The sequence below is a fragment of the Dysidea avara genome, chromosome 15 (assembly GCF_963678975.1).
Source record: "Dysidea avara chromosome 15, odDysAvar1.4, whole genome shotgun sequence".
In the NCBI taxonomy this organism is placed as follows: domain Eukaryota; kingdom Metazoa; phylum Porifera; class Demospongiae; order Dictyoceratida; family Dysideidae; genus Dysidea; species Dysidea avara.
The window spans coordinates 9,734,452-9,748,547 of NC_089286.1; the positions used below are offsets into that span (position 1 = coordinate 9,734,452).

The 14,096-nt window shown below is 40.1% G+C and overlaps 1 protein-coding gene and 1 long non-coding RNA gene across 3 annotated transcripts in view; one reads left to right on the top strand and one right to left on the bottom strand.

Moving 5' to 3' along the window:
• LOC136245266 (uncharacterized) overlaps positions 1-14,096 on the top strand; it is a 248,123-nt gene that overhangs the window by 22,616 nt on the left and 211,411 nt on the right. Inside the window, exon 3 of the mRNA XM_066036756.1 lies at positions 11,895-12,598. Coding sequence (XP_065892828.1) covers positions 11,895-12,598 — 704 coding nt within the window. The remainder of the gene's footprint in view (positions 1-11,894; positions 12,599-14,096) is intronic.
• Positions 6,224-7,714, bottom strand: LOC136245709 (uncharacterized). 2 transcript variants are annotated; one of them, XR_010696087.1, is made up of 5 exons: positions 7,489-7,714; positions 7,258-7,426; positions 7,147-7,213; positions 6,847-7,090; positions 6,224-6,800 (listed from the first exon to the last, which is right to left on the bottom strand). It is a non-coding gene; the product is annotated as an uncharacterized lncRNA (long non-coding RNA). The 2 variants fall into 2 exon arrangements; XR_010696086.1 differs by having other exon boundaries at positions 7,147-7,426.

Below are 14,096 nucleotides of genomic sequence, written 5' to 3' on the forward strand. Positions count from 1 at the left end.
ACTCCCTACTGACAGTATACGTACTACATTCTGATTATCAGTGAACCACCTAACCCGCTCATTAGCCAACTTAGCTGCAAGGGCTTCCAGCACTAGTCTAACTGCTCTTAGCTCACGCCATGTGGAGCTCCTTTTGGATTCATCTGGCAGCCATGTACCCTGTGCTATGTGACACCCGTGTTGCACTGTGTAACCTGCATAACCAGAGTCACTAGCATCAGTGAACACAACCCTTGCTGCTGAGGGCCCCATCCATATATTATGCCCATTGAACTTTTCAATTTCGTTATACCAGAACCCGAGTTCCCCTCTTACATGGTCGGATAGTGGCAGGTACTGTAGCCATGACATGCATGTGTTCAATAAGGTGTACAGTCCCCTGGTCATTAACCTGGTCACTGGACCCAACCCTGGGGACATAGAAATTATCTTACCTGTAATACTAGCTAGGGCCTTAGCAGGGAGGGAGCACTTGCCTATTGCATCTTTAAGTAAGGCTTGCAGTGCATTAATTTTTGCCTGTGGGACTGTTATCTTGCCTTGCTCCAGGTCCAGCTCAAAGCCAAGCCAGGCGCACTATTGGGATGGTGTCCAATTACACTTTGTATGGTTTGTGACAAAACCTGCTCTACTAAGGTCCTCCTAGACTAGTACACTGCCTCCTTTTTTCCACTTACTGCCACTATCCCATCATCTAAATAGACAACTGCCCGCAAGCCTTGGGCCCTCCAGTGCCGAACCAGAGGTCTCAACAATTTGGTGAATAGGTAGCATGCAGTGGCTAATCCAAAAGGTAACACACAAAAGACATAAAATTGCTGTTTCCTGCCCTGACCCCAGGAAAACCCCAGAAATTTCCAGTGTTGCCTATGGATATCTACGTGGTGGTACCCCGATTTGAAGTCAAAAGAAAACATATAGCCCCCTTGTTGAAACATTGACATAGCCACCCTTAGATCTTCGTACTTAAATTTAGCCTTCAGCAGAAATTGGTTAAGATAACGCAGGTTCAGGACTAGTCTCAACTTACCAGAGCTGTTGGACACTACTGAGAGTGGGCTGCATATGTGAGGTTTCTGTGTGACTGTTTGGATGCAGCGGTTCCGTAGCAATTCTGCAACTGCCTCAGTGACAAAGCTTGGGTTATTGGTAGCCGACTTCTGGTTCTTAGCTATGAATGGCGGTGGCAGAGAAAGGAGAGGGAGCTTATACCCCTCCTCAATGCACTCAATCACTGGATTGGAGGCATTCAACACTGTTCTCCAGAATTCTATCGAGCCTTTAAGCCTACCTTGCACATCGACTATTTGTTCCGAGTTCTGTTCTAGCTCCCAAAAACGTGTGGGGCCCACCATGTCACCTTCTGTGACCTCCACCATGGTATTGCTCTTTCGTAAACCCTCGTCACCATCATGAGTGTCATTACTTAGGGAACCCACCTGCATCCTGGGCCCACCTGGCTGGACTATGGGCTGTGATACTACACTCACTCTGAACTCATCATCCACAGTTTCCAAAGTGTGGGCACAATCAGTAGCAGATTGGTTCCTGCTAACCTTGTATACATCCCCCTTACCCTTAGCATTGAAAACAGTATTGAGGCCATTGGTATTACCCACTACACTAACAGCATAAGCACTATTAGCATTGCATACATTATCAACACCATTAGCATTATCCACTGTAGTTACTGCATAAGCACTATTAGCAATGCATACATCATCAACACCCTTAGTATGACCCACCTTACTCACAACAAAATTACTATTAGCATTGCATACATTATCAACACCATTAGCATTATCTACTGTACTTACTACATAAGCACTATTAGCATTGCATACATCCTCAACACCCTTAGTGTGACCCACCTTACTCACAACAAAAGTACTCTTAGCATTGCATACATTATTGACACCCTCACAATGACCCACTGTACTCACAATACCCTGACTTGTAGGTAGTACAATGCTCACACCATAAGGTGTACCCCTGACATTCAGTATAACAATCATTACTATTCACCAAAGGATACGGTCTACCACCCCTGAACCTGGCTGGACATTGAGCCCTCAGGTGTCCCATCTGTAGGCAGTGGAAACATGGACCTAGCGCTCTTGTTGGTGGTCCTGGTGGCCCAGTTGGCTTCATGAACATGGGAGGCTGGGGGTGCGGTGGCGGCCCAAATACAGGGGTTGGTGGCATACCACAGGCAGAGCCTGTGCCTACTACTGGAAAGGGGCCAGCAAAACCCTGACTCACAGGCTGAGGCGGCGACTCCCTCTCACTAACTGTCCTCTTTAGTTGCCGTCTCTGCTCCATTGTACGCTTCTCTGCGTCAGACCATTTCTTGGCATCCTTCTCGTCGGTGGCAATCTCTTCCTTTAAGTACTCTTCCACCGCACCCCAGCCACAGTCTGAGCTATCCGCAAGGCGAATAAGCTTTTGCTGTGCCGCAATGGCGTGCACACCTTCTTGCAGCTGCTCTCTTGCGTTCTTAAGAACGGACGCTGCCTGGGGTTGCTCCGGCTTCAGCTTGTCCAACATCGAGGCAGCTGACTTGATGGCGTTGTTCACCAACTGATTGAAGGCGAACTGACGCTCATTCCCTCTTCGACGAAAGGTTGGTTCGGGCTCCTTCTGCTGGATCTTCCGGATGATAAGGTGGGCTGTCTCCTCTTGGCCGTCCGCTACCTCCTTCTCGAGGCGCTCAAACTTGGCGTTCATATTCTGCTGGATCTGCGCGTGGGCCGCCTTCATATCGTCCTGGATCTGGGTGTGGGCCGCCTTCATTGAGTCCACGGACTTAAGAAGTAAATCCAGCTTCTGGGAGTCATCCATCCTTCGGAGGTAACTATTGTGGCTCGTGAATAGCCGCCTAGTAAATTAACAACTTATATATATACTTATTACTAGAACAGGTACTAGCAGCCAACACTGTCGCACCTGTCAGCCTAGAATGAACATGCGTTCACACTTTATAAATACTCACACATGAATCACGTGCACTAACACACATGCGCAATGTATTACGGCGGGAGATTATTTTCTGTCTAATTCGCAAGCTCAACCGACATAAAATACATCTTCCAATAGATCGTTATAAAATCTTTAAAAAATGATTCAATGGAATTTTGTACTGCCTGCCTGCCTGCCTACCTGCCTGCCTGCCTGCCTGCCTGCCTGCCTGCCTGCCTGCCTGCCTGCCTGCCTGCCTGCCTGCCTGCCTGCCTGCCTGCCTGCCTGCCTGCCTGCCTGCCTGCCTGCCTGCCTGCCTGCCTGCCTGCCTGCCTGCCTGCCTGCCTGCCTGCCTGCCTGCCTGCCTGATGCCTGCCTGCCTGATGCCTGATAGCAAGTGTAACTCAATAACAGCTAAGGCTACAAGTTTTATTGTTAGATGTTGCTTCATACCAAGTCATGCCTTTTGTCATACCACAGTACGTACAATGCACATATCATGGGTTTGTCCTCCTTTGTGTCCACTTCTTTTTGGTTGGTCCCACGATTAAATCAATGTTGCTCAACTCGTAGGATGGCAAGGATGACAAATCGCTTCCATCTGAGTGCTATAGGGTGCAAAATCAGATGCATGGTTTTTATCATGCGACCAATAAATTCTTGCAATCAATTGCGGCTTGAGTTTTTATATAAGGAAATTGGCAGTACTGAAGGCCATGGTACACTTAAAATGTACATACATTAAAAATGTACCAAAGCCAGCCATGGTTTAACTTAAAATAATGTATCATGGCCAGCCAGGGTTTATAAGATATGTACCCTGAAATTTGCCTTTGTGGCTTCATGGTACATATAATATGCATAGTTAATAGCGATTTACAGTGATCCACGTGCTTTTTGCAACTATTGGTTTGGTAATTGTCACTAAATTGTGAACAAACTTGACATAGTGGTTCAAGCCTAAACTTAGCATTATTGATTACAATTGGTAAAATATGTATTTGAAATTATCCATAATAAATGCTCCTTGTTTTTAGTGAAAAAGAAGGGTTTTGAAAACTTGGATATATTTTTATGTATTTGCCTACTAGTGGAATTTGAAAAGCATGCATAATTTTAGGGAGAATATGATTTATCAGGGTAGTGAATACAGTGGATGTGTACATAGGGAAGCATTGTGATACTTAGGCTCAGAATACACTGTTGCAGCTAAGGCATACATGGTTATTTATTCTCCTGGTCAAGGCTCTAGGTCCTGGGAAATCTGGGTAAGTATTGTCTGCAGATTCAACTCTGTATGCCATTGTATCAGTATGCTATGGTGGTTTATGTAAGCGCCTGTACATTATTTTCTCGATGTCTTCTATATGTATGTGACCATCTCAGTGAAAGCCCATCTAGTTTGCACAGCTTCTGAATTTCCTTTTATTTTCTAAGCATTATCTGCATAGTCCAAAGAATGGTTCACCAAAATGTCAGTTGATTATGGTGAGTGGTTTTGGAATTACAGCACTAGAAAGTAGAAAAGGCAAGGAAATTGATTTGTACAGTGACTATATTAAAAACAAACTACAGGCGCTTACATTAGCAACCATAACTTCCTTTTGGATTAGTCTACAAAGTTTGGAGTTGGCTTACAGTGTTCACCATGGATTGGCAGGTCTGTCAAGGTATAGTTTTAGCCCTGCAATCACTTGTGCATAGGTGTATGAAGGTGGTCTTATTAAAAAATGGCAACAATTTTGTTTATGTCTACCACGTTGTAAACAAATGCACATGACACACAAACCATTAGGGCTACAAAAATGAAACAAAAATTTTTGAACTCCTCATGATTAGGCGAATAAGATGGTATGTAGGTTTAATCAAGACACACGATAGTGTGTCGTGCGGCCTAAGAAGCTGGCACACCACACCATGGGTATATTGACAGGGAAAAAGAAAACATCATTTTCACACTTTTGTATCTCGGTGATCCCTTATCCCCTGCCAACCAGGGTAGTAAATTTGAAGGAAATTGCTCCTGCCATTTCCGAAATACGAGTTGCCAAAGTTTCGATTTTTTTTCATTTTTTTCTTCTTCATGTTTTCACACACTTGCAAAAATTGCTATAAAATGCAAATGCGTACTCCGATCACCTTGAAATGTGGCACACAGAACGGGAGTCTAAAGGCGAATCCTAGCATGAAATTTGGTGCAAATCCGATGAATGGTTCTAGAGTTATGACCGATTATTTGCATAAAACAAGATTGATTTGTTGTCACGCCTACAGGGTAAACTGCTCCATGGAATGAGTTGAAAATTGCTATGTAGATGGAGTAACCATCGTTAGTGCCTTTTGGTGGTTTTGAAAGGAATTGAGATAAAGACCATAGAGATATGACACAAAACCTAACCTGTGTCACAATTACACGATCGATTTTTATGAATAAAAGAAATATTAGTTTTTACGTCTACTAGGCATACTGCTTAGAGCAATGAGCTGAAAATCGGTGTATAGCTGGAATAATCTTCATAGAAAGTCCTTGCAGTAGTACAGAAGAATCGGATTGCAAACCACTGAGTTATGATTCGAAAGTCAACTCCGTGTGGCAAATGTGAAATTGAGATACTCTAATAGAACAGTTACCCTAATAGAGCATTCAGCTATTTTATTTACTCCATTATAGAATTCTGTTACATTACAAGTTATTCTGTAGGGACTTCAGCTGCAAACAGTTAATCTTATAGACAGTTCAGCAAGAAGCAAGTCACCCTTTGGAGAGTTAAGCTACAATTATATCACTGTAGAGATTCAGAACATCACAAGTCACACTGAAGAGAGTTCAGCTATAAACAAGTCATGCACCCTGTAGAGAGTTCAGCTACAAACAATTCACTCTGTAGAAGTTCTGCTACAAACAAGTCTTCATGCAGAGAGTTTAACAACCAAAATCCTTATTCCACCATATAAAGACTTCAGCTTTACTAATGAGTTACTCTGTAGAGAGATCAGCTAGAAATAAGAGAGAGCTCAGCTAGAAAACGTCACCTTGTAGAGAGTTCAGCTACAAACAAATCACACTGTAGAAAGATCAGATAGAAGAAACCACAGGGTTCAGCTATAAAGTGATCACCCTAGAGAGAGTTCAGCTAGAAAAAATCACCCTGTAGAGAGTTCAGCTACAAAGAAACCATCCTGTAGAGAGATCAGCTAGAAACAAGTCACCTGTAGCGATATCAGCTACAAAGAAACCAAAAATTTGTATGCACTACAGGACACATGTGAAGCACATCAATTGTACAGATGAGCCGCAGGAAAGCCACATATGTAATAAATTCACTTATTTGTAATTAGCATATTTCATAATTTATCTGTAATTTATTCAATTACTATGAGTCAATGTACAACATTGTCATTGTATTCTGATATATGATACAAAATGACACTAAGTCATACACGTGTTCAAGTCATCAGTATCAGTCAAATAATTCTGTTGCCTACTCTGGAAAATGATCTGGCTTGGGCCTAGTCGAGTTTCCATCCATTCCAGCTTTTAAACGCGTGGCTTTTCAGCAGGCTGTTCTCTTTCGCTGTAGTTTTCTGTCGAGGCTATCCATCATATCTCGACACTCTCGATTACGCCATGAAAGTCTACGGCATATCAAGTTTTTTTTGCTGGTTTTCTCCTTGGAATTTCATCATCACTTCCACTCCCACTTTCATTAGTCTCCTCTTCATCGCTGTGGCTGAATCTTCTGAAGACATAAATTCTGGTTTCAACACTTTAGGACTCTTTTCTTAGTCTCGTCATCAATGGATCTTGAACCTTCCAAAGCCTTAAGATGTGGATGCGTTTTCTATAACAACATATAAACAATCATGTTTACTATAATGTAAACTCACATTATGATGCTGTTGTCACTTCTGAGACTCTTTTTTAACACCTGTTCTTTTCTTTCCCTCTGACTTGCATGCTGGCCCTTCTTTGACTTAAAGCACCTGTGCAATTCCAAAACAAAATTTGACTAGCATAAAACTATAAGCCTCATGTTTGACAACCAAAGGAGTAACTTTCTCATCTTTATTGACAGCCATCACAATCTGTATAAGCGTCTTGTTTATTTCTTTATTTGCGATATCATCAAACCTGGAACAAACATATCACAAATGATGACACAAACACTTGATCTCATAGCAACGTACTTAAGAGAGTAATTCCATTCTACTCCACATTGTCTAAAGCCTGAGCATGTATTTCATGAACTGAAGCCTGCAAAAACAAAGTATCACCAGCTGCTTTAATTTTAGGCTTACACTCAAGTCGCAAGGTATTGGCATTTTGCTTGATACCATTTGTTCCATCCCATATTGCATTTCTTCGACAATTTTCTCAATTTTCATAGTGGAGGCTTGAAGTTCTTTTGTTCTTCACAGAGTCGTTTCATGCCGACCATCATTGTGCTCAGTGTTGCCACGTTCAATTCTAACCAAAGTAAATATACACTAGGTCTATTTTTAATTCCCACACGTACGTACAGTAGGTACCTTTCTGTTTCGTCTATTCGACCACCCCCTTTTCTACTTGATCCGAGACTTGCCGATTGGTCATTTCTAATCTCGTTTCGAGGTCGCTGCGGCATAGTCCTTCCTCTGTCTTCATTTAAATTACTAGGAGTATTCACAGCAGAGTTCAAACACTGATATCTCACACTACTTGCCATTTCGCGAGGTAGTCCAGCAGCTGCCAACCGATTGTCCCTCCAATGGCATTCACGTGATACTTGGAGTGTCTTTAAAATATTAGCGTACGTTATGAGTACCAGGAAACCGATCGCAGGAAACAGCGTTGCTATCATGTGAACATTGTGGAGAATCTGAACCTACTTATAAGAGGCACAAGATAGAAATTTTCGACACAACAACAAAGGAATGGAAAAAAAAAAAACAGCGTATGAGGAGACTGTACATGTATGTACCCACAGCCCTCGCACTAGCCTGCAAGATGCTGAAGACAACAAGATTATAACTGGTAGGTAAACAGAATGTAATATTGGCAGCTAATAGGGAAGTATGCTCAATGCAGAACAGGAAACTCTAATGGTATTTCGCCTTGACACCGTCACAGTTCTCATAATACATTGGTTCTAGAAACGTTATTATATTATCTAATTTGTCTCAAAAGACAAGGTTGCACCAAAAGGCTCAGCCTGTATAAAGGTGCGGCAGTTGATGATGGAAGTTAAAGTTGACAAATCTGCACTTTGTGCTTAGTTTTGGGGAATGGAACGGTACTAGTTGGCCACCTCAAAATTCAACTGATTTGTAGAAGTTGGCATGACAATGCTGAAATAGATGCTAAACATCTTGGAGTCTAGTATTATAAAGGGAAAACAAGCATGCAACAGGCCTAAGAAACTCCTTAACCAAATCAACAGCATAGACTTTAGAAATGGAGAACAAACAGGAAGTGATTGTAAGCGATTGAGTATGGTGTGCTTGCTGCTGGGTTGAAAGGGGTACAGTTAATTCAGGAAAGCTTCTCATGACTCTGAGGTATGATGAAATTCCTAAAACTATTCAGAGGTTGTTTAAAGGCAAGCAAGGTGTCTGAAGATATAGAAAAGTATTGTGATGTATGTGATTCAAATTAGACATACATCATTCACATTAGACCACTGTTAACCTACAGTGCAATCTGTAAATATATTGTGTGTCAGAGTGTGATACTGTGTTGTCAGAGGATAGCATTGACAAGCCACTGTGTTGTCCACATTTATGGTGTTGTCTGAGAAGGCAACTGTGTAGTTATGGTGTGTCAGTGACACCGTGTCATTAGAGGGACCACATATCATCAATCCATTGCAAAACAATACATTGTGTCAGTCTGTGATGTTGCATCATCCGAAGAACCACTTGTAATCAATCCATGAAGTAATGCTGAGCCAGTTTGTGATCCTGCATGTCATAAGAAGATACCATGGGTACTGCACAGAATAATATTGTATTAGTTTGCGATGCTACGTTGTCAAAGGAAAACCACTGATATGCGTGTTATCTACAAAGTATGATACTGTGTCATTGTGTAATGCTGTGTATCAGGAAACCATTGACATTTCACTGTGTAATCAGCAAGTAGTCTCTTTTCACCTAAAATAATAGCGTATGACTGCAACATGAGACTTCCAAGTCCACTGATAAGCAATTTAAATTATTGAGATGTACTATGCATGTGTGTAGTATCTTTGAAGGTGCATGATTTGTTACACATGCATAACATATGTACTTCACATGCAAATTGTATTTATTCAATATTCAAATAGTACTGAATATGTGATGAATATGAAATGTAGTCTGATTACAAGTGTAGTACATATGAAGCACATTCAATAACTGTATGTGATACATATGCGAACTGTCTCAAATACAACATTTGCTCAGGTGTGTATGTGACCAGCATGTACACTGGTTCACATAATTATCATGTGCATATAGTTGACTATATGCACTACATATGCACTGCTGTAGTGCATAGGTGTAAATATATTTTTTCCGTGGTGCACCTTATTACCTACAGTATAATCAGACAAAAACTGTACACAACATTTCTTCCTTTTGTTCCACAATTCCTGCAGAAAAGAAAAAGAAACAAGTTAGAAGGAAGCACCAAAGCCAGTTAATGGCCGGCTTTGTGGCTTGCAATACAAAAAGAAGTGACATTTAAACCAAAACAGCCAAGTTGTAAAAAAGAGTGTGGCCTCCAAAAAGGGCAGGATGAAAAAAGATGTGAAATCCAAGGTGGTGGCCAAGAAATGGCTGTGATGCTGAATTGTCGTAATTAAAATTTTTGCCATTAACCTGCCATCACAACCATTTCTTGGCCGCCACCTTGGATTTCACATCTTTTTTTCATCCTGGCCTTTTTGGGGGCCGCACTCTTTTTTACAGCTTGGCTGTTTTGGTTTAGATTGATTTAACACTTCCTTTCCTGAGTAATGCTTCCATTAAAACTTCCGTAAATTTTCTTTGCAACATGCGTAATTTCATCATTTAAAAAAAATCATTTTTCTCAATACGCATGCTAGACGGGTATTTGCTTAGATGGTCACATATTGATTTATTCGCTTATCCGGCTGTCTACTGCTGTATTTCCCACAATGCTTAACTCATGAAGCTGAAACTTAGCCAGTCCATTCCTCTGCCCCTGTAGACAACAAGCAACCAATAAAATGAATTTTGATAAATGTGCGTTTATTGACGGTTTTCTAAAATTTGGTCACATATTTATTTATGTCGTGATATGATAGCTAGAAATTATTATTGTGATAGAACTCATGTGACTTACTCAATACTATGTAAGCTTGTAAAATGGTGTCTTTGGTTTTGCCAAGCCTTGCACTGTACCCTCATTGAGAGTGTGGTTATACCATTAGATATTCTGGTAACATGTGCATCCAATCTAGTATCCTTTCTACCATTTTGAAAGGTGCTAGGTAAATATACAGATATGTATACAATGATCAATGCAATGCAGTGGGAAATAAGAACAGTAGTTGAAAGAGCCTATGCAATTACACTTGTAATAGATAAAGATGACAAAGGTATCGCAGACTCAACCTTAAGACTAAGTATTGTAACTTGTAAACTATCAACTGTTATGGGTATACTTTATATTTTCATATTGTGAATAAATTTTGCCATGACATACTGTATGACATAAAAAAAATCCATATTGCCCAGCACCAGTAAGTAGAATTCGAGGAAAACGGTAACAGGACAGGAACGGGAACAACCAAAAGAAAATGCCAGATGAAGGTCATCATGCAATATACAGGTTGGATATAGGTTGGTTTTTACTGCACAATATTTCTTTGCAGCATTATTTGGATTCTTTACTAAAGCGATTGAAACACTCTAATATAGCAGTCACTTGCATTGAAATACTCTAATAGAGCAGTCAAGTAACTATCCCTCCAGGGACTCACATTGATAGCCTGTGAATTGATGGGCTATAGCTGTCATAGATTAGGTGCTAAGTTATCAAGTTAGCTACTCTGAAACCATAATATTTAGCCATTACAGCATGAATAAGTTTACAAAGGATTCTAATTAAGTGACAGTGTCTGCAAATAGATGTGGGATGTTGTACCTACAACCTCAGGAAAAAGTCACATGTTAAGTATGTGGTAGCTGCAGGATTTGTAGGTACAAGGCTTCATTGAGAAGACTAAGGACAATATGAGCAGTCATGCATGGGGACTCCTTTTGATGCTACTTCAGCTTGACAAGCATACCAGTGCTACATGCATACTTCTATCATATGACTCCTTATAGTATGTACGCATTGAGTTGAATCCTCAAAAACAATTAATAACTTGTGATTGCTACATTGCATGGGCTTCCTGTATTGCTCAATAGGTAGCACCTCTCAACCCACTAAAAAGCGCTTCATTTGAATGTAAGGCACTCCAGTCCCGTTCCCGCTTTCTGTTCTTGTCTCATTCCTGTTTTCCTCGCATTCTACTTACCAGGGAATCTCATATGTTTTGAATCCCTGGCCCCAAATGATGGTGACCCTCAATACATGGTTGGTTACAGGTCCCAAACAACCGAGTATGTATATTTTAAGTCCTTGTGACCAGCTGATTATGATGCAAAAATAATCTACCCGATGTCTACCTTCTGCACTTTATCTCCCTCTTCCTACTGTATAACACTGTTTCCTTGTTAGTACAAATCACGTACTCCGATTGTGTTCTTTTTGTAGTTGAAAAGTGATGTGTTATACATAGCATGGTGTGGTGGGTGGCATAATTTGAGATAACTCAAGAGCAGCATCTTAATATTAATAGTTTGATGGTATGCACTCTGTATTAAACTACCTACAGCTTTGAATTATAAAAATAATGGGTACTTATAATTTTGCCATGGAATATTACTGTATTTTTTCATAGACACACAGGTTGTTGAACACAAAGATGATGTCATTAAACTGACAAGTATTCGAGAAATTGAAGTAGAATTTGCTAAAATGATAATCAAAATCAAAGAAGCATTGTCTAAAGCCAAAGTATGTGTTGCTACATTAATCCAGCAGCTATGTGCAGTTTCTACTGTAAACACCAAAAAGGTACCTTTGTTTGATGAAGATGTGTTTGACCAGGTAACATCCATTGATGGGCTGTGGAAAAAGCTAAGAAATTTTTGGACAATTTTTGATTATGAAATACTGACACTTATCATTGACATAACTGAATGTGAAGAAGCACAGAAAATATTTGAGAGTTTTTTGGCAAAAATTGACCCTTCTGTGTTAAAAGTTGATCTAGTTCTTCGTTGTAATGTGTATGAAGAGCAAGGGGTCTTAAAGCCTCATTTGAGAATAAAAGTCAATGCAGAAAAATGTACTGAAGATGTTCAGTGTAAAGTAAAAGAATTGGTATCTGAAAAGTTTGAGCTAAAGAACTATTCGCTTGTGTTTATAGCCATAAAGAAGGGTTGTGTTGAGCTTATTTACTATACATCAAAAGCAGTGATGTGTTATTTGTTAGGGTATAAAGTTACTGCCAGGATGATGTCTGACTTTGCTAAACACAATATTGTTTACATTGAGATTGATGATATGAAACTAAATGTACCATCTCAAATCACCAATACGGTAGGTACATGCAGCTATGATACAATCTTTTGTGTAAGAATAAATGTGACTGGATTTGCGAAAAGGTACCTTTCCACACATTTGACATACCAGCAAACAAAAGTAACACTGGACTCCTTATACTGATTAACTTTCTCTTAGTATCAAAATGTAGCCAGATACTGTAGTCACATTCATTGAAACTTTCAAGCAATTATATGCCATGATCAAAAAGTTATGAAGCTTTAAAGGTCAAAAAATGGGTCAAATTTTGTTTGTGAAAAAGGTACCTTTTCACAAATCCGGTTGCAAATAACATTGTGTGATAGATAAAGCACAGCTGTGAGTGCTGTATGGAAAATATAGCATGAAAACAAGTGAGTGAGAGACAAATAATTATAGCACTAGGCAAAGCTGAGTGCGATATTTCGTTCTGAAAGCACTCTTTGAATGCTATATTTCCCATACAGCATGAGTCATTTATTTGGTATAGAGAACTGTCAACTTGAGGTATACACAAGGCACACGAAACAATTGGAAACTCACGGTGTAGTTTTATCATTGGTATAATAGGCATTGTGCCTGTGCTGCACCTGTGCTGCACCTGTGCTGCACCTGTGCTGCACCTGCATTAATCGTTTTGTGAGTCTAGGCCATCTCTTCTACAACTAAAGGTTTTCGATTGTGGTACTTTAAGAAGCATATTTCCGTGATGTTCCTAGGACTTGTCCATTTATGTGAACAGAATGTTGTAAGAACGATCACTGCTGCTGACCACAAGTAACCATCATCAAAATCTTCAAGTGCGTCTATAAATTGAATCCAGTGGTTCTCTTACTGGTTGGGTTGACTGGTCAGCCAGCGAAGTACAGGCTATTTGGCTTGGTTGATTGGTTGTACTGGACATAATGAGTGATTACTCAGACTATTAGCCTGCAAATAAGCCTGGCAGTTCTACTACATTATATAGTCTATAAAGTGTTCTAAAAGTAAAGGAGGAGGCTTCAGGCCCCAAAGCCCAGAACAGTCACTCTAATACAGTAAACTGCAAATAATCAGTCTCCCTCATTTATCCGTACCCTCATTTACCCAAAATTGGAAGTATTTGTTCTATTATAGAGTATTTTGCATGTAGGTGTATGTTGTATTAGAAAATTTCAACAGAGCTCTATATGTAAATGTATGGGTTTTAGTTATCCAAACAATTCACTTATCTGAACACTTTTATCATCGCCTGAGAACAAAGGGGTTTGGATAACCAAGGGTTCATTGTAGCTGCATTTCAGATGTGGAAAGAAGCAGTTTTATGTATTTTTGTTTTTTAACACAATGAATTAATTAATATTGCCTGTTTCAAGCTGCTGTTAAGGGATAAAGATAAACACTTACACAACACTTATTGTATCATTTTTGTATGTTGTTATTAGAGGTGTACCGATATAAGAAAACTAAACCGATCCGATACTGATCTGATATAGATCGATCATTTTGAAACCGATACGATACAGATCTGATACCG